This window comes from Pteronotus mesoamericanus, unplaced genomic scaffold (assembly GCF_021234165.1).
Source record: "Pteronotus mesoamericanus isolate MK-2021 breed Mesoamerican mustached bat unplaced genomic scaffold, CSHL_Meso_final contig_291, whole genome shotgun sequence".
NCBI lineage: Eukaryota > Metazoa > Chordata > Mammalia > Chiroptera > Mormoopidae > Pteronotus > Pteronotus mesoamericanus.
Genome location: NW_026555124.1, coordinates 10350895 through 10377200, shown reverse-complemented (window position 1 = coordinate 10377200; position 26306 = coordinate 10350895). Strand labels below are relative to the sequence as shown.

General features: G+C 36.6%; 1 protein-coding gene across 1 annotated transcript in view; it reads left to right on the top strand.

Moving 5' to 3' along the window:
* PPP1R21 (protein phosphatase 1 regulatory subunit 21) overlaps positions 1 to 26306 on the top strand; it is a 56066-nt gene that overhangs the window by 22971 nt on the left and 6789 nt on the right. Inside the window, exons 10-19 of the mRNA XM_054575471.1 lie at positions 766 to 867; positions 953 to 1041; positions 2485 to 2621; positions 6989 to 7081; positions 13429 to 13556; positions 16720 to 16872; positions 18334 to 18426; positions 21037 to 21273; positions 24255 to 24287; positions 25483 to 25599. Of these exons, the coding sequence (XP_054431446.1) occupies positions 766 to 867; positions 953 to 1041; positions 2485 to 2621; positions 6989 to 7081; positions 13429 to 13556; positions 16720 to 16872; positions 18334 to 18426; positions 21037 to 21273; positions 24255 to 24287; positions 25483 to 25599 (1182 nt within the window). The remainder of the gene's footprint in view (positions 1 to 765; positions 868 to 952; positions 1042 to 2484; positions 2622 to 6988; positions 7082 to 13428; positions 13557 to 16719; positions 16873 to 18333; positions 18427 to 21036; positions 21274 to 24254; positions 24288 to 25482; positions 25600 to 26306) is intronic.

Sequence of the window (26306 nt, the reverse complement as noted above, 5' to 3'; positions counted from 1 at the left end):
CTTTAAAGATCAAAGGCCAAAGAGGTCGAAGTGAACTGTCCAGGGCCATATGTTTGAGTAGTTTGTGGTAGGGCTGATGGGATCACACTTCTGCAGAATGAGACCCTATATTTTTATACCAAGAAATCAAAATTTAAGCCATTATACAATACTTAGGTAATTGAAGTATTTCATAGGTGAAAATGAACTCTTTGCTTCTAAATTGTTTAAATGCCTGAAGGATTGTCTCTGAATCTATTCTTCCTACTGAATTAATTCTTTGTAAATACTAAAATATCAGTGACAATTAAGAAAGTTTTTAAATGATAATTACATTCCTGGAATTTGTAGCCCTGAACATTGTATACAGTAAAAATAAGAAGCTGTCCTCAATAAGACTTGTTAAAAAATGAAGTTTAGAACACAAAAATATGTCACAGAGTTTTGATTTTCAGATCTTTTTTTTTTTTTTTGAGAGCTGGGGTCCCTATGGAGAGAAGCAGGTGTTTAGGGAAGAAGGTCTGCTGGTGCTGGGTTGTAAAGGAGTACCTCCTCCCCTGCCTGGTTGTTAACTATGTCACCCCTCTTCTCCTTCCTCTGTGTTGGGATGGGGACCTGGGGATAGTAGCTGGGACTGTTAGAAGGGAGAACCTCTGTATAAAAACCAAATTTCCCCAAAAAAGTTTCTAAAAGAATTTAGGTTTATAACTCAGTGAGTCCATTTTCCAATATGTTGGCATTTGTTATTTTCCAGTGATCTAACTAAGTTCCTTCCCTTTTATTTAGTTCTCACAATACCTTCATGAAAATGCGTCCTATGTCCGCCCTCTTGAGGAAGGAATGCTTCATTTATTTGATAGCATTACTGAAGATACTGTGACTGTCCTGGTAATTTTCTTCTGTTTTACTGTTGGAAGTGGGAGCTCCTTTGTCAAATAACACTGTTAATCTTGAAATTGTTTTTCTTTTCCAGGAGACAACTGTGAAATTGAAAACTTTCTCAGAGCATTTAACCTCTTACATATGTTTTCTTAGGAAGATTCTTCCTTATCAGTTAAAAAGGTACTTACACCTGGAGGCCAGGGAGCTTGGGGAATGGTGGGCTGTCACCTGATCTGCACAGGAATTAATAAAATAGTGACATGGCCTCTTGTGATCTGCCTGACTTTTCTGCACCATAATCAGTTTGGGCTTCTGTGAAAAAGGAAAAAGATACCAAAGAATAATGTAACATAAGAGAAATAAGAATATACATGTATAATAATATATTGCCAAATGAGGTTTAGAAACTATGTAAATGAGTTACTTACAGGTTTTGAAAATATACAAGTAATTATAGTTTATAAGTTCTTATAAAACTAAGGCAGTAGGTTTTAGCTTCTCAAAAATATAAAATTTCATTGCCATCTTATTTCCTAATTCTAACCTACCAAGGTTTTTCAGTAACTAAATTCTATGATTCATGTATATGACTGAATTTTAGGAAGTCAGGGAATTATGAATTAAATTTTAACACTAAAACAAATATATAACCTTATTGATTTGGCTTATTTTTAAGAAGGATCTGTTAAAGAACCATCGTAAAATGATATTTACTACTTGAAACAGTTACATATTTTTATTTTCTCTCATTTATTCACTATTACATTCTTAGAAAGACTGGATATATCCTTTTTTGATCTAAGATTTCTGTTCTTGGAATGTTCTGTCTCATATGCTTTCAGCCCTACCTCATCAGGTATTTGAGTTTTTAGGCAATTTTTTGGTCATCAGTTTAAATGCCACTTAAATTGACAAGATGACATGTTCTTTAGTAGTAAATGGGCTTTCATTGAATGAAGCTCTCTGTCATAAATAGAGGAGAAGAAGAGAAGTTACAAGGTCAAGGAAAAGGATATGATTATCATTCCTATGCTAATCACTTCTCTAGTTGTGTGTAAAAGCATTTTACTTGATCACCTGCAACATTTTTTTAGTGTTGAGTCCACATGGATTTTTACAAACTAATAATTGAGTTTTCCACAGTAACCATATAAAGTTGAAAATGATACAGTATATTTTATGAATGTTAACCATTTACTTTTAGATTTGAGCCTATAGATTGTTTTTTTCCAATCTGCATGGCTTTTGGAACTTAATGTACTAAAAGGAGTTCTTGATTCTCTCTGCTGGTTTCTATTTAACTAATTCTCCTTAGGACTTCAGTCCATCAAGTATTTTCCTCCTGAAAATATTTTTTAGGGATGCTTTTTTGTGCTGCTCAGGATGAAAAGATAATGGACACATGCTTTTATCTTTTTTCCATTTAGTCCTCTGTTACTCCAGTGATATTGCAGCAAGCAGATGGATATATCATGCTATAAACAATAAAGCCTTTTAAGTGAGATCAATTTTTTTTTGTAAAATCTGTCTTTGAATAGAGTTGTATGAGAATTTAGATGGTTTCTTAGACCTAATTGAAAATTGTTCAGGATGTTCACTTTTAAAATATCTGCCCATTCCTAGTTTAGAAGAAGAATGTGAATCTTCTCTTTGTACATCTGCGTTAAGAGCCAGGAATCTAGAACTGTCTCAGGACATGAAAAAGATGACAGCTGTGTTTGAGAAGCTGCAGACTTACGTCAGCCTTCTTGCCTTGCCAAGTGAGTATTGTTTGTTGTTCACGGTTCAACTCGAATAACTTGGAGAACAAGAAGTCAGAGAAAAGGAATGGTTTAGCTTGGGTGAATGAGACCAGCATACGATCTGTAGTCAGAAAAACTCAAATTCAAATCTTCCAGCCTCTTACATATTCATGAACTTGGGCAAGCAACTGTACTGTACCTGTTTTCCCATTTATAAAATGGAGGTAAATGTGATTATTAAGTTAAATTAAGAACGTACAATATCAGGCATTGAAGACATGCATGAAATATTAATTCCCTTTCATTTCTTTTTTTTTTTTAGATGGAAATGGGGGGAAAATAACTGTAATAACTTCCCAACAAGTAGCGTAGGGGAGTAAAAATGACATTCATTTCTCTATGGTCTAATTTCAAAAAAAGTATATTTGAGGGATTGAATGGACCTCAGTTTAAATGATGTTTTTTTAAAAAATGCTGTAATTTTCCTGTTGTGATTTTTTTCTTTTGTAATAGCTTTAATGCGATACAATTAACATACCAAACGACTTATCCCTTTAAAGTGTACAATTCAATTGCTTATATTATATTCACAGATATGTACACCATGGCTACAATCAATATTTTCATTGCCTCAAGAAGAAACCTGTATACTTTAGCTGTCCCCCCTTATTTCCCCTGTTGCCCCTCCTCAGCACTAAGCAATAACTAATTACTTTTGTCTTTAGATTTGCCTATTCTAAACATTTTATATAAATGGAATCATATATGATCTTCTGTGACTGCTTTCTTTCATGTAACGTAATCTTTTCGAGATTCATCCAAGTTGTAGCATGTATCAGTATTTCATTTCTTCTTATTGAAGGCTAATATTTCATCATGTGGATATACCACGTTTTATTTATTTACCCATCAGTTGATGGATATTTGTGTTGTTTTCACCTTTGTGGCTGTTACTGATAATGATGCCATAGACATTTATGAACAAATTTTTGAGTGGACATAGTTTTTCACTCTCTTGGGTATTACATATACCTGGGAGTGGAACTACTGGGGCATATGGTAACTCTGTGTGTGACTGTTGGAACTGCCAGACTGTTTTCTGAGGTGGCTGCATCATCTACATTCCCACCAGCAACGTAAAATTTCTCCACATCCTTACCAATTCTTATTATTTGACCTTTTTATTTTAGCTGTCTAGTGTTATCTGACTTTTTGAAGTGGTATCTTATTGTAGTTTTGATTTGCATTTCTGTTATTTCTAATGATGTCAAGCATCTTTTCATTTCCTTATCAACCATTTGTATGTATTCTTTGGAGACAAGTCTATTCAGCTCTTTTCTCTGTTTTTCAATTACGTTGTCTTTTTATTAGTGTTCTTTGTATATTCTAGATAAAAGTCCCTTATTGGATATATTATTTGCAGTATTTTCTTCCATTTTGTGAGTTATTTTTTTTTTTAAAGATTTTATTTATTTTTAGAGAGAGGGTAAGGGAGGGAGAAAGAGAGGGAGAGAATCATCAATGTGTGGTTGCCTGTCATGTGCCCCCTACAGGGGACCTGACCTGCAACCCAGGCACGTGCCCAGACTGGGAATCAAACTGGCAACCCTTTGGTTCACAGGTGGCACTTAATCCACTGATTCATACCAGCCAGGGCTATTTTTTCATTTTCTTGATAGAGTCCTTTGAAGCACGAAAGTTTTTAATTTTGGTGAAGTCAAGTTTATTTACTCTTTGTTGCTTGTGCTTGTGTTATCATATCTAAGAACCCGTTGTCAGATCTGAGGTCCTGAAGACTTACCCCCTGTTTTCTTCAGAGTTTTATAGTTTTAGCTTTTACATTTAGGTCTTTGATCCATTTGAGTTAATTTTTGTATATGGTGAGAGGTAGGGGTACAACTTACCTTTTGCATGTGGCCATCTGCTTGTGTCAGCACCATTAATTAAAAAGACTATTCTTTTCCTATTGAATGGTCCTAGCACCCTTGGTAAGGCTCAGTTGACCACAGATGTATTGATTTATTTCTGGTCTAATTCATTGATTTCTATCTATCCTATGCTGGTACCACACTGTCTTGATGACTGTTGCTGTGTGGTAAGTTTCGAGATCAGAAGTGAGAGGAGCCCTACTTTGTTCTTCTTTTTCAAGATTGTCTTGACTGTTATGAGTCCCTTGCAGCTCCATATGAATTTTAAAATCAGCTTGTCAGTTTTTACAAAGAAGTCAGCTGGGATTCTGATAAGGATTGCGTTGAACCTGTAGATCACTTTGCAGAGATTTTTGGGTTATACTGTGTCTCTCAAAAAGATATCTGAAGTTCTAACTTCCAGGACCTGTGTGTGGGACCGTATTTGGTAATAGGATCTCTGCAGATGTAATCAAGTTGAGGTCATAATAGCTTAGGAAGAGTCCTCCCAGTCCAATGACTGATGTCCTTTTAAGGAGACCTTTGAAGAAAGATGGAGACACAGGGGAGAAAGCCATTAGGGAAGAAACAGGGGTTGGAGTTATCCTACCACAAGTCAGGGAACATTTGGAACCAACAGAATCTGGAAGAGATAAAGAAGGATTCCTCTCTAGGCCCATACTTTGGGGGGAGTATGGGACTGTCAACACTGCGAGACAATGAATTTCTGTTGTTTTAAGCCTCTCCATTTGCGGTACTTGGTTACAGCAGCCCTAGGAAACTAACGTGGAGTTGCCATCTTAACAGTGTTGTTTTCTGATCTTTTCTGATCCATGAACATGGTATTTTTTTTTAATCTATATAGGTTTTCTTTAATTTTTTCAACATTATTTTGTAGTTTTCAGAGTATAATTTTTGCACCCTGATTTGCTTCTCAGTAGGCTCACACTTGGACACACATGGAGTCACCCTGGGAGGACAGTGGTTTTGACAGGACTCCCTTTCATTGCCTCCTTCCATAACCACCACAGGTTTAAGCTCCATGGATTTCTGGCTAATGGCTCTCTTGTTTTCAACAATGCCTTGTGGAGCATAAATTGCTCCCAAAGACTGGTCTAATTAAATTTGGGCTCCTTTGTAGGTATAGTTACTTATAGACCTAGTCGGTATAACTTTTGAGATAGTGTTTGAAATTTGTTCTGAACCCAGGAGAGCTCTTAGCTGTCCCTTTCTCCGGTTCTGTCCGGTAAACCAACCAGCCTAAAGCTTAGCTTGTATCTTTAATGAATTACCAATTTCCTCTTAATTGCTTTTGCTGCCAGCTTCACTTTTTGAGCACGTATCCTTAGGCATGAACCCCGCCACACTCTTGCAAATTAAGTCAGTTCTTCAGAAGAGATTTAGAGCTTTCTGTTTGAAGGCCTGCTTCCCATTTGGGCTAAATCTCTGAGCCATGGTTCTGGTGCTGGGCGAAGGAACAGGGATGTCCTTCTCTCAGAGTGACACCCTGCATTTAGTAGCTGAGCACTTGGTAGAGGGGGTAGGGCAGCAGTTCCAAGTCTCCTTGGCTTGCCTCTTACGGCATGGAACTCCCATTGCTGAGCTGGGCACAGGTGACCAGGGCCCCAGATTCTCAGCAGCACTGTGCCCAGGTGGAGCCTGCATCTCATTAATCTGGGCTGTGAAAGAAGGGAACTCCCATCTCTCAGTTTTGCTCAGCAACAGGTACCTGGGGCCAAGATGAGAGCTGCAATTCTCCAGCTTGGAGTTAGGGAAAGGGAGTCCTGTATTCTTGGCTGTACCCGTCTGGAGTGGGGTTTCTACTTTATGAGCTGGTAGAGGGAGGGAGGGATGGAGGAGGGAAGGGAGTGGGTCTTGGTTCACATATGACAGACTCTCATTGTTCTTATGCATTTATAATTATAGATTTTCTTGAGTAAATGTTTCCTCATTTGCTGTATGTTTTTAGGACCATTTCCAGAGTTTTAAATGGTTGCTTTTTAAATAATTTTCTCCAGTTGTGCTGGAGAGTGGATCTGTACAGCTAGCTGTTCATTTTGTCATCCAGAAGTGGAACTCTGTGATATTTGAATAATAGTGTTTTTAGTGATGCTTATCAAAAAGTAATGTGCAGGGAAATAATAAAATGAAAAATGTGTTAAATAGTAGCAAGGTGAAAATTCACAAAGACTTTTATTTCCAAAAGAATCATGATATAATTCTGCTTAGCAATTTAATTTTGATTCTTAATCATTAAAAATATTTGTAGACATCGGGGATGGAGATCATTTGGATGTGTTTATATTTATCACTTTTATGTCTGAATATGTCTGCAATGATTTTTAAGAGCCATTGTTTTCAACATATCACAGTCTTCATTCTTTCTTTTCCCTAAAGTAGAGGGAGATGGTGGGCTGTCAATTTTTTCAGGCCAAGTCTTCTGAGAAAATGCTTAGGTTTGTGATTTTGGTTTCCTAGGTACAGAGCCAGATGGACTCCTTCGGACAAACTACAGTTCCATCTTAACAAATGTTGGTGCTGCTCTGCATGGATTTCATGATGTCATGAAAGGTGAGTCTTGAAAAAGAACATAAATAAGCTTAAAACCTTCATCCCACTTTCTCAGATCTGCCTGAATGAGATTTAAACAAATACTGCCGAGGCTAATAGACCCCAGATAGAGGCTTAGTCGCATTTGGCTTACATTGAAGTGCATAGCTCACTGCCTTCTGCTTTTCCCATCTGCTTCATTTCTGAAGGTAAACAAAGTGTTGAAGAGAAACCCTTGTGCACAGCACTTTAGCCAAAAATACGTTACACTGACTTAGGCAGGTGTGTGAATTTTATCAAACCAGACATGCTATTCAGAGGCATTTAGCAAAATACATTGCACTTGTTAGAGCCCATGCATGAAGGAATTGAGGAAACCAAGGTTTAAAGTTCACAGAAAGAATGCACCAACCTGTGCACTTTTATGTGTAAAGTGCCCATATCAAGTCCTATTTTGTTCAGCAGAGCCTTAAGAAATGAATTTCTTTTTTTAAGCTTTGGTCACTTTTCATTTGCTTGCATGCTTCTGTCTATAGTCTGCTGAAAAGCATTTCATATACTTCTTCAGAGTCCTGAAAATTTTTAACGTGCAACTGTGTGACTTCTAGGTTTTTTTCTTTTTTCTGTTCATTTTGTAGACTGTTGGGGGTAGGGAAAGGTGAAGAGGGAGGAAGCAATTATTAAGGACTATTGGAAATAGCCCAGGTGCCTAGATTATTCATTGTGGTGTTTAGTTAACAACCAGTGACCAATTGCTAGTTTTACAGAAAATAATTTTTTAAAACTTAACATTGTGTTAGTTAGCATGCATAAAATGGGTATGTTTGGAACCCTTCTATAGATTGGCTTATAAGCTGTGACACTGGCCATCATTCTTAGTCTCCACTGTATCATCCAGTACCACCTTACCATTTAGTGTGGAGAATAGTCCTTCCTATGGCTTGTTTTCAGTTATAAGGAACTTTAAAAGTCACCCTACTTCTGGAGCTGGCCCTAGATGCAGGAAACGGAGCTTGAATAGACAGCCTTCGTGGCAACTGTGGGTAGTCAGCCCAATCCTGCAGAACCTAGTCTGGTTTGTAGAAAACCTAAAGGACCGGTCCCTTTTTCTTGTGCAGCTTTGGTTTGGGAAGCTCAGATTTAGCTGTAGTCCTGTGTTCAAGAATTCTACTGAACCCAGAATTAGGCCACTGAAACCACAAGTGGCTCTGTGGCTAGGGTTTTGTTGGTTTTTTTTCTAAATTTTCCTATGCTGATATTATGATTTGTTTCTGCTAGTTATTTCCTCCAGCATTCCTATAAATGAGGGACTAGAACAGTGGAAGGTAGCTATCCAATGAGAGGGGTCTTAAAGCTTTATTTACAATAAAAAATCTTGATTTTATTTCTATTTCTATCTTAATTAATCTCTAATATTCAAGGTTTTTTAAATAGTCTTGTTCATATAATACATAAAACTGAGAAGGTACCAAGTAGTCCAAATCCAAGAATGTTACTGTTATTACTTGGCATGAGCTAATATAGATTATGGGAGAATCAGAGGCTCTTTAAGACCTCTTTGTGCCTCCATTTGTTTCTGTCCTTGAAAGTGAACATAATATAAAGAGAGAATATTGGGAAACAAGAAGGATGGTTGACAAGATTATGGGGTCCAGTTGTTAGGTTTATAGTTCAGTTCTTTTTACCTTGTTTGGGAGACTATTGTGTATCTCTCATAAAAACTCGTGGTGAGCATTAACTGGCTTTAAGAGAAGAAGCTTTGTGTTTAAGATAACTCTTGTTTTTCAAACCTCTTCCTTCCTGCTTTGCCCCGAGTTGTTGCTTGATCCAAGTTGGAAGGAAAGAAGGAAGGCAGGCAGGCAGGCTGCAAAAAGAGAGAGAAAAGTTAATTAAAAAGTGTATCCTGTGTGGATTAAAATAGTGAATTAAACTTTTAAAAAGGGCCATTCTAAGTGAGAACTGTTCATCTTTAATCTCAGGTCTAAAGCAGGTAGTCTCATAGGAAACATAAAAGAAAAATAAATCTCTGGTATAGGTCAAATGATTTCTTTGTTCTTTTAGAGTTAAAATTTAATGTCAAGGAACACCCTAAATATTTAAAATATTTGGACTGAATAAAAAGTAAACAATTGGATTGGGAGAATTGTTGTCAAACTGTGGTAGCATTGATCCAGTAGAGGCCACATAAGTGTTCTAAGTATTGTACGTCTTTCCTAAGTATCTCAGTCACCTGCCAATCGACCAGGATTGCCTACCAGCCAGGTTGTATTATAGCATTGTATATTTCCTGTAAAATGTTAAATGAATCTTTCTGTGATGTATAGAAAGAAAATGTCTGTGTTAAAGTTAGCAAGTTCAGTATACAAAAACTGTTTGGCATTCCAGTAGAATTTTTATTCACTTGGATATCTTATGAATATATAGAAAATAATTGTTTATTTTTAAAAATATGTTAAACATAATAGTAATGTACCAGTTAGTTGGTTCCTTTGCTGTGACAACTATACTCTAGTAACGTAAGATGTTAACAATAGAGAAAACTGCCTGTACCTTTTCTGTAAGTCTAAAACTATATTAAATGAGGGAGATTCTCCAAGATGGCAGCCTAGGTAAACACGCCTTGCCTCCTCACACAACCATATCAAAATTACAACTGAACTATACAACATCCATCACTCAGAACTATCAGAAATCAAGCTGAGTAGAACTCCCACAACTATGGAATTAAAAAAGAAAGCACATTCATCCAGACTGGTAGGATAGGCAGAAACATGGGGATGGTCCCACACCTATGTGGATAAAAGTTGGGAGGGATATCTTGGAAGCAAGGGGTCCCAGCCACATGCTAGGCCCTGTAGCCCAGAATTCCACGCCAGAAAGTTAAGTCCCCATAACTACTGGCTGTAAAAACCAGTGGGGATTGAGCTGGTGGAAGAAACTGCTGGATTTCCAAGCAGTTCCTCTTAAAGGGCCCACTCACGGAGTTACTCAGACTCACTCTCTCTGAGCTCCAGCAACGGGGCAGCAGCATGAAAGGCACCAATGGCATACGGGAAGGAACTGAAGTGCTTGGCATCAGGGCAAGAGCTGGGGGACAGCTTTCTCCCAGACAGAACTGCTGGGAGAGGCCATTGTTCCTTTTCTGAGCCCTCTGCCCACAGAGCAACAGAGCAGCAGGCACCATATCTGAGACTCCATCAACCTGGCTTGCATTATTTGCTCCGTTGTAGTGATTCCCTGAGGCTCTGCCAACCCAACTAATGGGCTTACCCAAGCTGTCCACAGTGGCTTTTCCATACAAATGGCTTGTCTTGTCTCATGCTTCAGATCTTCATAAATCCTCTCAAACAAGCAGCAGCTGGCTTCAGCGGGCCCCCATACCTTTTGCTAAGTGGCCCCAGGCTCTCAGCCTGGCCACATTTAGGTACCTCCCAGCCTAGCACAAGTAGCAGCCATCTGCAGATCACTTTATAGCTTATGCCAAGTGGCCCCAGATAGAATGCAGGCAGTGGCTGACCTTGGCCTGCAACTCCTGGGGAACCCCAGAACCGGCACACACAGTGGACAGCTGCAGGCCACATTGGACCACCACTACCCAACAACGTCCACAAATGACACGCTTAGGGGCTGACTCAGTGTTCCCCAGAGCCCTGCTGAAGTAAGTCCTATACTGTGGAGTAGGCCCCGACACAACTGATCTACCACAGAGGGTGGAGCTTGGTGGTCAGTAGTCACAGACAGCTGACTTGCAGCTGACTGGTCTGGGTAAATCCCTCCTGTTGACCTGCCAAAAGCAATGAAGTCTCAACTACAAGAGGAGGGTGTACTCAGCCCACATGGAAGGGTGCACCTCGAATCCCCAGCTTGGGTGATAGGGGAGGCTGTGCCACTGAACCCTACAGGACATTTACTATATTAGGTCATGCTACCAAGAGAGGGAGTCGTTGCAGCTCTACCTAATACATAGAAACAAACACAGGGAGGCTGCCAAAATGAGCAGACAAAGAAACAGGGCCCAAACAATAAAAAAATGAAAAATAAAAAGAAGCAGGGCCCAAATGAAAGAACAGAACAAAACTCCAGAAAAAGAACTAAACAAAATGGAGAGAAGCAATCTACTAGATGCAGAGTTCAAAACTCCGGTTATAAGGATGCTCAAGGAACTTAGTGAAGACCTCAACAGCATAAAAAAGACCCAGACAGAAACAAGGATACACCAATGAAATAAAGAAAATTTACAGGGAATTAACAGTAGAGTGGATGAAATGGAGAATCAAATAAATGATTTGGAACATAAGGAAGCAAAAAACAACCAATCAGAACAAGAAGAAAAAAGAATTAAAAAACAAAAACAAAACGATGATAGTGTAAGAACCCTTAGGGACAACTTCAGATGCACCAACATTTGTATCCTAGGGGTGTTTGAAGGAGAAGAGAAAGAACAAGAAATTGGAAATCTATTTAAAAACAAAAGAAAGAAAGAAAACTTCCCTAATTTGGTGAAGGAAATAGACATGCAAATCTTGGAAGCACAGAGAGTCCCAAACAAGATGAATGCAAAGAGGCCCACACCAAGACACATGATAAATAAAATGCAAAAGGTTAAAGATAAAGAGAGAAAAGCAGAGAGCTACCTACAAAGGAGTTCCCATAAGACTGTTGGCTGATTTCTCAAAAGAAACTTTGCAAGATAGAAGGAATTGTCAAGAAATATTCAAAGTGATGAAAAGCAAGGAACTACAACTAAGATTACTCTACCCAGCAAGATTATCATTTAGAATCAAAGTGCAAATGAAGAGCTTCCCAGACAAGAGAAAAACTAAAGGAGTTTGTCGCCACCAAACCATTATTATATGACATGTTAAAGGGACTTAATTTAAAAAAGATCAAAACTTTGAAGAATAAAATGGCGATAAATACTTATCAATAATTGAATCTAAAAAAAAACAAACTAAGCAAACAAGCAGAACAGAAGCAGAAGCATACATACAGAAAGTGTTTTGATGGTTGCCAGAGGAGGGGCTCTGGGACATGGATGAAAAGGCAAAGGGATTAAGAAGTACAAATTGGTCGTTGCAAAATAGTCATGAGGATATAAAATACAGTATAGGAAAGGGAGCGGCCAAAGAACTTATACGCATAACCCATGTACATGAACAATGGTGTCGGGATCACCTGAGAGAGTGGGGGTGGTGCTGGATGTAGGGGGGCAAAGAGGGAAAAATTGGGACAACTGTAATAGCATAAACAATAAAATATAATTTTAAAATAAAACTATATTAAATTAAAAATGTATGTTTATATAAATAAAATAATACCCTAGTTTTAAACTTTTAGCAAAAATAATCTTAATCATAAAATTTACAGTAATTTGGTATGAAAATAGAACCATAGGTTAGATCTCAAATACCATTTTTTTCTAAATATTCTTATTTCCTCTTAATTATTTACTGTCTAAAATCAGCTGAATTTCTGGATTCTCAGTAAATGAAATTCTCTGCATATATACCTGCTATGAAAGTTAATTTTCAGGGTGTGTTATTTATTTTTAGCTTTGTTCGTAATGATAATGCCGTGTAATGAAAATACTCTAAAAATATTCAAAGAAGGCTGTATGATAAATGCTTTATTATATAAAAATATAATTATCCTTCCTTGTAAATCAGTGTCTTAATAATTCTCCTGTTTTCACTTCCAAGACAAAATTATTTCTCCAAGACCCAGAAAACCCCAAGCTTAGCCATTTGTCAGTTTCACCTACTGTAATTTGTCTGAACTTGTTTATACCTAAGCCTTTCTGCTCTGCTTTTCTAACCACAGACCTTGGTTGTGATATTCTTGGACTGGAGGCAATAGCATGTGAAGCCAGACTCTGGAGTATCTAATCCTTATTTGGCTGTGTAGACATTTCTCATTTTTAGAGTGTGTACTAGCTAACTAGCTAAGGTCCATTAAGGGTTGTGGGACATTTTGCCTCTGTTGGCTGTTTTGTTCCAGCCTCATGGTTTGCTTATGTAAGTACAAGATAAATTCTCATTTGTGCCTACTGGACTATCAGTCAGGGTTTTTAACTGGTAAGTACTGGTCAGGGTTATTTATTCAACACTAGATTAAAGGCTAACATTCAGATGAGGGGCCTACAAGCTGGTGGCTATCATAGAGACGCCAGGATAATATTAGGAGACCCTCACTTCTCTCTATTCTTTGCATGTGTATTTGTGACCTAATTGATAATCAGTACAATCTTGAAATTTAGGACTATTTTTTGAATAAATTTTTAAGAATAGATATGAGAAGTTAACAGGCTGGTTATTTATATGCCACTTGTGTTTAGGTAGTAATGAGTTTTCATTCAATTGCTTTTACAGATATTTCCAAACATTATAGTCAAAAAGCTACAATAGAGCATGAACTTCCAATAGCCACACAGAAGCTCATAACAACGAATGACTGTATCCTATCATCAGTAGTGGCATTAACAAATGGAGCAGGAAAGGTAATTTTTCTCTGGTTTATATTGACATTAAATTCAATTTTTAAATATGCTCTTTTGTTTTCTTCCTTGAATGATATAGGAAAATTGATCTGTGAAAGGATTTTGGAATATCAGGCTTTCTGTAAAGTTGACTCCTTTTTCCTTCTTCCTGCCCAGTATTTAAAACAATGTGGTAGTTGCTGTTAAGCATTAGTGATGAGTAAGGGGATCAGTCAACTCTTGTTTTAATGAGTTATTTGATGGTTTGAAGATTCTAGATGGTCTCAGTATATATCCTTGTATATATTAAAGGTCTGCTATTTAGAAATTGGGATACAAAAAGAGAAAAAAGATCTGTTAAGATTTTGTTTTTTTTCTCCAAGTTTTTTTGTGTGTGTTTTGGTAATATTTGTGGTAATGCTACCTGTGTGGTTTTGCGCCATAACAAGTACTTTTAAAGTGCCTTTAACATATGTCTTTTCATTAAACTCTTAATATTGGATAATGATCATTTGGAACATTAAGTACTTTATTATTATTATCAAATGACAAAAGTGTAGTTTCTTTAAAACTCATGTTATTTTGGATATCTAGTTTCAGCCGAAGTCACATTCCAAGAATGCATGTTCATTTGGTTATCATCACTGCCTTTAGAGGTTAAAATTTCTCTGAGAATTGCCTATATGTATAAAACTGAAAAGACTATATTCAGGACTATCTTAGCCCATTTATTTCAACAGACTCAACATAATTTCTCAAGGAAAGGTTAATTTCTATCCATGTTTTATACCATTATTTTTCTGACAGGATGACCATAATAGAAACAAATATTTTCCAGTGGTTTAAGTTAATCAGAAATGATCATAGATTATGTCAAATATTCAGTGTTGTCTTTCCCAGACAGACTAAACTGGCCTTTGTGTCAGTTTGCTATAGTTTGGGGCATAATTAAAAGGTGTTTTTGTTAGTTTCTGTCAATTCACAGATCGCCTGCAGGATTTCTTAGCCAGAAAACCATACCCACTGCTTCCTCTTCAATGCTTTTATCTACAGGCATTCCTAAAGAAGCTTTCTGAGGATAATTCTAACTTTGATTCAATTAAGACAAATTCCAGAAAAAGAGAATGTTTGCATTTTACTGGAGTCTCTGCATTTGCCACTATTTATGAGAACTCTGGAATATTAAAATACTGTATACTCATAATTTATTTTAGATTAGCTCTGCCTGAAACCTTAAAATATTGTCTTAAGGTATTTGATCTTCAGTCTAAACTTTTTGTAAATGGTTTTTAACTAAAATAAGGGTCTGAACTAATGTTAGCGGTAGCTTAATACTTAGATATTTTTAAATAAATTTTATTTTTTGTAATTTTAAAAAACCCAGTAGGAAAGTATAACATGCATATGAAAGTACATTTGGAAAATGTAGACATATTAGAAAGAGGAAAGAAAATAAACTTCACTGTATACTAACATGACCTAAATTCAAACACTGGGTATATGATTGTCCATGTCATATATAACGAATGTATAGCTCAAGAGTTCTAGATCCTCATTTTCTTGAATACTACCTAACAGAATTTCATTTGACAAAGTAAAGTATTAACGAAAAATATAACTTTTCAGACCACTAGTAATTAATTGCCTACTTTTTGAGCAATTTTTGCCAATGTAGGATACTGTTTCATAAGTCACATTTTTTTACCTACCAAAGTAGAATACTCTTTAAGGTCTCTAAGACTGCTTTTTCTGGCTAATTACTTTTCCTTTTTTTTTTTTTTAAACATTTCATTCATCTATTTTTAGAGAGGGGGAGGGAGGGAGAAAGAGGGAAACATCAATGTGTGGTTACCTCTCGCACGCCTGTTACTGGGGACCTGGCCTGCAACCCAGGCATGTGCCTGAGACTGGGATGGAACGGGCGACCCTTTGGTTCCCATGCTGGCGCTCAATCCACTGAGCCACACCAGCCAGGGCCTAAGTACTTTCTTAGACATTTTTATTTATACCACCATTTCATATATTACTGTAGACTCCAAATCATGGCTCAGCAAAGTACAGTTATGGATCTTCGTGGCTGCTTATGTAGATTTAATAAAGGTTAAATCAGAAAACAACAAGCATTAATTTTCAGTCTTTTCTATTATTGGGTTGGCCAAAAAGTTCGTTACATCATTTCCGTAAAATAAAAGACATGATTTTCATTTTCACCAATAACTTTATTGATTTGGATATTGTGAATATGTTGGCTATCTCCTGCTATTGGCTTTTAGTAGATAGAGGTCAGGGGCGTTGCTTAACATCTAATGCGTAAGACCACCCCACAGCAAAGAATTATTTGGCTAAAATATCAGTAGTATCAAGAAACTTCTCAAACTACTTTTGACACATTTGATCAGTCACAACACCTTCTCCATATACTGTACAAATCTTTTTTTGCATTTCAGTTGCATTTTTACCTTTCTTGAAATAGTAAAGCATAATACACCAAAAATGTTGCATATCTTCTTCTGTCTTCAATATTAAAATGGCTACACAAAAATTCACCAATTTTGATAATTTTTTCTAAATGCACATTGATATGACAGCTGTCATAGTACATACAATCTAACAAAATTGTTTAGAATGAGGCTGAAGACAACTAAGCACTACCAGAGCCATCGTAAGGAAAAAACATAACAGACTTTTTTGGCCAACCCAGTATATTTGTGACATACAGGTTGAGCTTTACAGAATTGAATTTAAGTAGAGTTTGCATAGTCAAGATGCCTATGCCATATCTTATGTTGGAATTTGAAACATTTAAAGTTAAAATTCGTATGGACTATATAACCCAAATATGTGTATTTTGAGAGCAGTGGCAGAATTAATGAGGTCAAGAGCTCATGAACATCATCTAGGAATATTCTGAATACATCAGAAACAGTTTTGGTTTTCAGGAAGAATAAAAACTGTCTAAATTAAGACCTGTCAGAAGTATATTCTGAATATTTATACTGGCATTGTCTTTTTATTATAAATCATTGCCTAGGCATTCTCAAATAAATAAATGTGGGCTTTGGGCAGGTGCTGGAATTTCATTTCCATTCTCAGTATCTTTAACTTTGCTTTAAAAGCCATTAGATATATATTTTAGATATATTATTGGAAAACAAAATCTGTCTTCTTGTCACACTTCATTTAGATTGCCTCTTTCTTCAGCAACAATGTGGACTACTTCATTGCTTCACTGAGCTATGGGCCTAAGGCAGCAAGTGGATTCATTAGTCCTCTTTCAGCCGAATGCATGTTACAGTACAAGAAAAAAGCTGCTGCCTATATGAAGGCTTTGCGAAAGGTTTGTGAACTTCTGTTAACATTTAAATCAGAGGAAAAACCAGGAGTAATTTAGAAAATGGCAAGAATTTTTCCACGATTCATATTATTTAGGTTTTACCCAATTTTGAGGCGTGGGTGGTAGGTGGGTATTGGGGTTCCTTGGAGAGGAGGCGGTGATAGAGACCCAAACCTCACCTAACATATGATATAGGTCATGCTGGACTCCTGTCCCCAGTGCTTGGTAAACTGTTTAGGGTGAGGCAGCCAGGCAGCCAATGAGTGTCAAACTTCAGAAAATCTTTAACTTGTAGAAACGGGGAGGGGGGATTATATATATATATATATGAATGAAACAATCTAAAAATTCACTAGAAATGGATTAGTTAATTAAATTATTACACATTTAGAGAATAAAATACTGTAAAGGCATTAAAGGACAACTTATACTTAGAGGTATACATATATATATATATATATATATATATATATAGTTTTTATCTAAATATAGTAAGAATACACAATCATTGCAAAAAGAAACCAGAAGATACAGCACCAGAACATGAAGGAGACAGTTATGGTCATCCCAAATGCTACCACCCAAAGCTAGCTATTCTTAACTTTGTAGGAGTATATCTGCATCCCCCCCAAAAAAATGTAATGCATGTATGCACACACACACACACACACACACACAGACAGGCACACATGCTATAAAAAGCATTGTATGTGGGTACATATACTGTTTTAGAATCTGTTTTTCCCTCATAAAACAGTGGGTATCTTTATCAGAAAATGTACACCTCTACACCAATGTACACCACTACAACTGAGGGAAACACACTGTAGTGGTGTACAGTGCTGTAGTGAATTTCCAAAATAGAAGTTTTAATTTTTATATCATCAAACCAGTCTTTCACTTATTGGTGGTGATTCTCAGGGGAATCTTGGAAAGTTGAGGCACTTCCAGAAATTACAGACATGGTCACATATTTTTTCCCAGTATTTTTGTGGTCTAAATTTTTAGCTTGAGATTGTTAATCCCTCTTGAATTTATTTATTCTGAAAAAGGTGTAAAAATAGGGATCTAAATATTAATTTTTCTGTTACTGGCTGCTTGTTCTTATACCATTTATCCAGGGTACTTTTCTCCATTGACTGAAAAATGCAACATTTGTCACATTATACATTTTTGTATGTGCTTTTGTCTGTTTCTAGATTTTCTATTCTGTTCCTCTATCTCTCTACTTTGGTGCAAGTCAGTATGTTTTTAATTAGTGTAGCTTGTCATTTGGATGACAAGTTCATCTTCATTATTTTTGTTTTCTTATGAAGTTTTTTTTCAAATGTATTAACAGAAATAGTCTATTTTGGCATATAACTGAATTTATTATCAAATCCTTTTTAGCATTCTAATTTGTATACATAGGATCGGGAAGATGATACAATCTTTTCTTTAATTTTTATGATGCTTTTCCCATAGCCCCTCTCGGAGTCTGTGCCTTATGAAGAAGCACTGGCGAACCGCCGGGTCCTTCTCAGCTCTACTGAGAGTCGGGAAGGCCTTGCTCAACAGGTATGGCACCTGGAAAATCATGGTACTTGTTAAGAGCATATATGTTAAGCCCCCAGGAAAAGGCTTTTAATGTACATAGGGTGATTTAAAAGACTATATAAATAAACATGTAAAGTTAATTGTTTAACCCATGCTGAAAAGTGACCATAAGCATAATTCATTGAAAAACATTTCTTTGTATTCTAAATTTAAAGTCCTCTTGATTCAATTCATGTTATAATTGCCAGTAAAGTAATATCAACACACTTTGGCCTTGATGACTAATTCTTTCGTTAGGCACTAGATTTCAATATCTGGAATAACAAGGCCAGGGGGGAGGGGCTAGAGACTCAGTTATTTTATTTCTTAAATGAGCAGGAATGAAAAAATGTTAATATTCAGTTGGTTACTTGAATTTAGGGGCAATAGGTAGGAGGGCACTCTCTTTATACAAGTTGGTACAAACTGATACTAATTTAGTTTTTGTCAGAGATGTATTCACTTTAACACTGGCTAGCTTTTAGTTTTGGAAATGTTTAATTTACCACAAATACATTAACCTGAGACAATATTTTGTCTATGCTGACCTTATTTTCATTTGACCCAAACACAGACACGTAATCACTTATCTTTTCATTATTAGTATGCTGTGATGTTGGAACTAAAAATTGCATCCACAGAATAATTTCTGAAAAACAGAATTCCTGAGACAAACAATAACAACATGTGGAATAGCTAAAAAAATGATTTTGGATTTTTTTCTTATTTTTATGTGAAGAAAGTAAGGCTCAAAGAAGGGAAGCAGCTTTTACCCAAAGTAGCTAATAAGTGGCAGAACTGTCTGACTTCAAAGCTATTGCTTTCCTCCCTCTGCCATTGACCAGCTGCAGGCTAGTGTGATAAATACTCTGGGTCTCACTTCCTGCCTCTCTAAAGAGAGGATAATATCTTCCTTTCAAGGTCTTGTAAGGATTAATTGAGCCAATGGGAGGCAGTGTGATATAGTGAAAAGACTCAGACTTGTGAGCTAGACAGATGGGGTCCCAAATCTGGGCTCTGCCATTTGTTAGCTTAGCAGGTGGTTCAGCTGCTGGGAGCTTTAGATCTCTTTGAGAAATGAGAACTGTAGGACTGTTAGGAGGCCTCGGTGGGATAACGGGAGGAAAGTACCAGAAATAGTGCCTGGTCCTCAGTGATTGCTCAACCGTGATAGTTGGTAAAGCTTTTGAAATTCACTATAAGATTTTACTTTATGTGTTTCTCAGGCCTTTATTTACTCTGAGAAAATTAGCTTTTTAAACTTATTGAAGTGTAATGTACTTAAAGAAAAGTATACAAATCATTAATATATGATATCTAATGAATTCGTGTAACCAGTTACTAGGATCCCAGAAGCCTTCCTCATGCCCCTTTGCAGTTGTTCTTGTCCTCTCCCCCAAAGAAAACCATTATCCTGCATTCTAACACCCGAGATGAGGTTTGTTGCCTGATACTGAACTTTTTATTAAATGAGATTATGCAGTGTATACTCTTTCAGGTCTGGCTTTTTTCATTGAACATTGCATTTATAATATTCATCTGTATTATATATAGTTGTAATCTGTTCATTTTCATTGCTGTTGAGCATTTTATTGTATAAGTGTACATTATTTACTTATTCTTACTGCTTATGAGTATTTGTGTAGTTTAAGTGTTTGTCTATCATACATGTCTTTTGGTAAGCATGTATGCAATTCTATTGAGTATATACCTGGAAGAGGAATTATTGGGTCATAGGATATTGTATGCTCAGTTTTAAAAGATCCTCCTGCCAAACAGTTTTCCAGCATTTGTCCCAAATTCTACTCCTCTCAGCACTATACTATGATTATTATAATTACTCCACAAACATGCCCACCTTTCTATTTTCTGTTTTTTTCTATTACAGTTTACATTCAGTATTATTCTATATTAATTTCAAATGTACAGCATAGTGGTTAGATAATCATATACTTTATAAAGTGGTCCCCTGATATCTCAACTACCCACCTGGCCTTGTACATAGTTACTGCAATATTCTTGACTATATTCCTTATGCTATAATTTATATCTCTATGATTATTCTGTAATAGCCAATTTGTACTTTTTAATCTCTTCACCTGTTTTGTTTTTTTTAATTTAGTCATTTGGGTTATTTTGAATTGCTTTTCCTTGATAAATAGTGAAGGTGACATTGAGCACCTTCTTTTTAATGTTTATAATCTTGTTCAAGTGTCTATTCAGTCCTTTTTTTCTTTTTTTTATTTCTCTGTTGTCTATCTTTTTCTTGATTTGTAGAATGCTTTTATATGTTCTGGATATTAGTCCTCTACTGGATACATGTTTGTTCTTCCACTTTTTGGCTTTCCTTTTTACTCTCTCAATGATACCTTTCAATAAATAGAGATTTGATTTTACTATAGCTCAATTGCTTATTTTATTGGATATGCTTTTTGCATTGTGCTGAATAAATCGTTCCCTATTCCATGGTCAAGCTTTTTTGGTTTTGCCTGTGTGAGATAGTTTTGTTTTACATTCTAGAAAGTATTATTTTGGCCACTAAGTTTTATCTTCATCATCCTCTAAGGTGCAGAACTCTCTGTTGCTTTCAAGGTTCAGCAGAGTTTAGAGAAGATTTCTAAACTGGAGCAGGAAAAAGAACATTGGATGTTGGAAGCACAATTAGCCAAAATCAAGCTGGAGAAAGAAAACCAGAGGATTGCAGATAAGCTGAAGAGTACAAGTAGTGGGCAGGCGGTTGGGCAGGAAAATCCCTCCATGGCAAATGCTTCGGGCCAGGAAGAAGCCTCAGCTAAAGCCTCGCAGGAGCCAGTTCACAGCACTAGTCTGGTAAGAAGTGTCTTTTTTTTTTTTTTTTATGTTAATTGGTAGGAATTTAAGTAATGTTAGTTAGGTTAACTAACTATACAAACATGTCATTTTATGACAGGAACAATCCATGTGCTTTAGAAAAAGCAGGCTGGTAAGCAGATGCCTTTCAAAAAGCATCTCCATTAAATTCCCTTTGAATTTACATGAGACTTTCCCCATCATGAGGGCTGTGTTCCTGGAAAAGAGATAGCAAGTCAAATTTAAGATGATTCTGTTTTTCCATAGAAACATTTATAAAATGGAATTATATTTCTGACCAAAGGCTAAATGTTAGGTCTTTATAGAAATGACCACAAATACAATTTTTAACCAATTACATGGTATATTTCTTGATATCGTAAAGCTTTATGACATACAGTTACTACAGAGCCCCATCATGGTAATTTTATTTCATAAGGCAATAGACTGGCAGGTCATCTTGCAACTTTATATTTAATTGAATTGATTTAGAAAGTGAAGAGACATCTCTTTTGGAGATATAGAATTCAAAGTTACCTTGAGAGAAGTTTTCTGATTATAATATCCTGCCTAATGTAAAAGTAGAAAATCTAGGAAAAGAGAAATCAGGAAGGGGAAAAAACCCCTTTATAATCAGAAAGGTCTCATTAAGTGTATTTTTACAAGCATTTCTTAAGGAAGTTGAGGAGCGCTTTAGTGCTACTTGACATCTTCATCCTAAGATATGTGACTTTATGTAATAGCTCACTGATGCTATTGAAGAACAAGTCCTGGCCCTTCTCACATTTACCTTGCATCTGATTCAGAGTATACCTAATAGTAAAATATGCAAACCAACTTAATTTTCAAGATATATACTGACCTCACTGTACCTTAACAATATCGGAAACTCGAATTAATGTTAATTTCCCTAGGGTGTGATCATGGTAGTATGATTATTTAGGAGAATATCTTAATTTTTGGGAGCTAAATACCAAAGTACAATCATACCTCAGTATCTGTTGGCTTCAGAACTCATCAAACCCTGTACTCGTTGCATTTTGACAAGAAAAAAATGTTTCAACACTTGGCGCTAGCTCAGGGCTCATGGCGCTTGGTAGATCTTGTATGAGTCACAACGCTACCCTGCAAGAGAAAGTGTTTCAGCACCTGTCACTTGCTTGGTACTCGTCATGAGTTCGGAACCAATTAACGATGAGTACTGCAGTACCACTGTACTTAGGGTAAGGTATCATAATGTCTGTAGTTTATTTTCAGATTGTTCAGAATAAATATATACATACAGATAAACAAAGCAAATGTAGCAAAATGTTCATTGAGTATAGATGGTGGCTATGCAGATTTTTTTTATGCTCCCCCTCACCCCCTGCAACTTTCTGTATATTTGAAAATTTTTATTATAAAATATAAGGGAGAGAAAAAGAAAAGTTTTAGAAAAACAAAAAACATAACCAAACTTCTCAGTGTTTGGACTTGAATGGATGCCATGGCCACAGAAGAATCCCATACTGAGCCCTGTGCAGGTGCTGTGGGATTACAGAGAAGGTCTCTGGAGGCTCAGGCAGCACATCACAGAAAGGTAACATGAGTGTCCTTCATGAGTGAGGAGGAGCCCAAGGCAGGAGAAAAGTACTTGAGGCCGAGAAGGAGCTCACCACAGAACACTCTGGCCTTCTGCCCATGGCAGAGCCCTGCCAAAAATGACCTGAAGACGATAGAGATAAAGAGAGACGTTTTCTGTCTTCCTTGGTGTTTCTGCTTTTCACAGTTTCTTTTTATTCCTTCTCATTTAAGGTATAGATAAGATTGCCACATTTATCACATTTTCCATGAACCCCAGTTCTGGGCATGGTTTTTGATGGTCTTGGATAGACATCTGTACAGAGGAGCTATGTGCTGTCCCACCTTCTCGAACCGTAACATGGGGGCGAGTGGGTGAGGGTGAGGAGGCAGAAAGGATACCAAAGCAGTCATATTTGAATACATACAATTAAACAACTGGTCATCATGCACAGTTTTTAACTGAAAGGGAAAGACTAATTGCTGCTCCTCCAGTGAGTAGAAAATTATGGCTCCTCTTTTTTTAAAAAAAGAAGTCTTATAATTATAAAAGACCCTTCATAGCTTGGTGGGCATAACATTCTTTAGTAAAAGATGAAAGATTTATATGATCTGAAGAGAAACCAGAGTGAGCATTCTTTAGTACACATTCAGTTGATCCACTGCTCACTGTTCAGAGTAATACCCTTGAGGATATTAGTTAGAATCTGTGAAAACTTTATTGGGTGTCCATTGAATCCATTGAAACTGAGTTTCCAATAGCCTTTTTAAGTTATTGTACCCAAGCACATAAACAGTAACCTGAATCTAGTAATCATAATTTATCTGTTTTTGAAGTCTTAATCCACAAAACCAAGCTTTAAAAACCTGGCAGCACTTTAATGTGTCTAAAATTATATTTTCATTGATTTAAATCTGAAATGAATATTTATTGATGTCATAATAACATGTATCGAAAATATATTTCTTCTGTCTCCTTTTGAATGTTCAGTCAGTGAGGGTTTTTTTTGGTTTGTGGGGTTTTTTTATTTTGTTTTTTTCCTCTGTTTGGAATATTCTGTTATCATGGTCCCCATCTTGGCTACTGCTTAAGCACAGAAATGACAAGGCAAGTCAAAAGCTGTTCTTCTTTCTTCCCAGTTTGTTGGTTTCAGTGATGAAAATGACTAACAGGATTTTGATAGAGGAAATAGTGATGATCATTATCCATTACTGCCTCATGGAAGAAATTGCAAATGCAGTTACCTATCCACAGGTACTGCTTTTTTGTAGTAAAACACAATCCCAGGGGGATACTCTAGTATCCAGCCCCAGTGCTCTTTAAAAGTATGAACCAAGAAGAGAAGATATTATGTGCTTACACTATTGTATTTGAAATGGAAACAGTCTATTCTAAAGAATTTTTTTTCCTTATGTTCCAGATTGGGATTTTAACCAGGACATGTGACAGTGAGGTAATGTGTGTTTGGCATCATGTTATTTGTTAGTAAATATCTGGCTGCATGTTTGTTGAGAAAGTCTTTAAAAGGTCAGCTTTGTCTAACTGTGTTTTCTGACCATCCTAGCAGCTGTGGAGCCAGTGTTTCCCCCCTTCATCAGTGGGTCCCTGTTGCTTTTCCCTCTGGTTCTATTTTAACTATCCGAACAAATTATAACCTGTTTTGTAAATGCCTTGTTCAATGACTTGACTTGGCAGTTTGACAAGGTGTGGCTCGAGCTGGCCATCAGCTTGCTGGCACGTTGGGTGAGGCTGAGAGCCCTTAGCCTGACCATTGAGCAGGCTGGGAAAGCAGGGCTTTCAGGGTCTTATGAATAGTGTGCTTGCTAGTTGTTTCTAGCCCTTAGTGAGTGAACCCAGGTCAGATTTGGCATGTCACACAGGGTTGTACATTTGTTTTGAAATATTATGAGATGTAACTTTATAAATAACCATTAAAAGGACATTGAAGTCATTTAGCTTATCACTCAGTATAGTGAGCTGGTAAGTATAGTTCAGCATGGTTGATAAATTCTTTTATTTCCATATTGGCTTCATCCTTCAGGTAATCTTGAACTTCTGCATATATATATATATTTTTTTTTTAACTAAATTCAATGGTGTGTCATTGCTAGAATAACTAGAAGAAACACTAGTCTGGGACAAGGATTATAACTATTCACTATAGCAATAGTTTAATTGGTTAATATATTTAAGAGCATTAAAGCTGTCTTAAGATAATGTTGGAGACAAATGAATGTTCAGATTTTAGGATTCCAGTACATACTCCCTTCTACTTGCCCTCTTGCAGTTACAGAAGGACACAGGAGTCAGATGGAAATTTTAAAAAGCCAGGTTTGTGGCTTATGAAAGCTGGTGGAGGGACATGGCACCAGGGCTTCCCAGTTCCTCACTTCTGCCTGTTCTCCTGAAGCCACAGCTTCATTTTGAGATAGGCAGATGTTGAAAAATCAAGAAATGTAGAGTATTCATTTCCCTGCCCTGTCTGAAGTTCCTTTGAAGGGTAGGAAAACGATGATTCCTCATCAAATTTCAAATGAAAGCATATAAAATATTGTCTTCTTTTTTTTCCTGAAGTGAGTTACTTTTTTTCCCCTAGAACGCTGCATCTCACTGGTGTTCATTTATTTAGCTGTGTGTGCTCTATTTAGGTTCCAGATGTGGAATCTCGTGAAGACTTAATTAAAAATCACTACATGGCAAGGATAGTGGAACTGACGTCTCAGCTGCAGCTGGCTGACAGTAAGTCAGTGCATTTTTATGCTGAGGTGAGTGGAGAGGTAATTAGATTTGGTGGTGGTTCCCTAACCCCTTCAGGGATTGGGTCGCTGTCCTGATCTGCTGTTCACTAGGAGACAAGTCAGTGATTTCTATACCAACTAGAATTTTTCATTTCAATAAATATAGCATTGATTTGTCATTTCTAAGTTAATGAAAAATAGTTGAGACTTATAGGTAGCTTTTCTTATGCTCCTGAATATTTTAGAACATTATTATTATACAGTACTTACAGAGAGTTATAGGCAGGTAACAATGATAGGCCAAGGAATTTTCATATAGGGAAATTAAAAAACAAAATATGCCTTTTTCATTTTTTAAATAATACTTTCCAGTTTCTAAATGACATTTTTGTCAAAATGAGTTACTGTAAGTGATAAAAATAAACTTTTTTGCCCTGGCTAAGTGGATTGAGCGCTGGCCTGTGAACTGAAGGGTTGTAGAGTCAATTCCTGGTCAGGACACATGCCTGGGTTGGGGGCTGGGTCCCTGGTAGAGGCATGTGAGAGGCAACTGATCAGTGTTTCTCTTGCACATTGATGTTTCTCTCTTCTTCCTTCCCCTCTGAGAAGAAATAAAATCTTTAAAAGAAAAAAACCTTTTTGAACCATTAAAAGATTAAAAAATCTTACTTTTTGTTACATTTTCTTCTTTTCTCACTAAATTCATTGTCTTGAGAGAACTGGAAAAACACTGT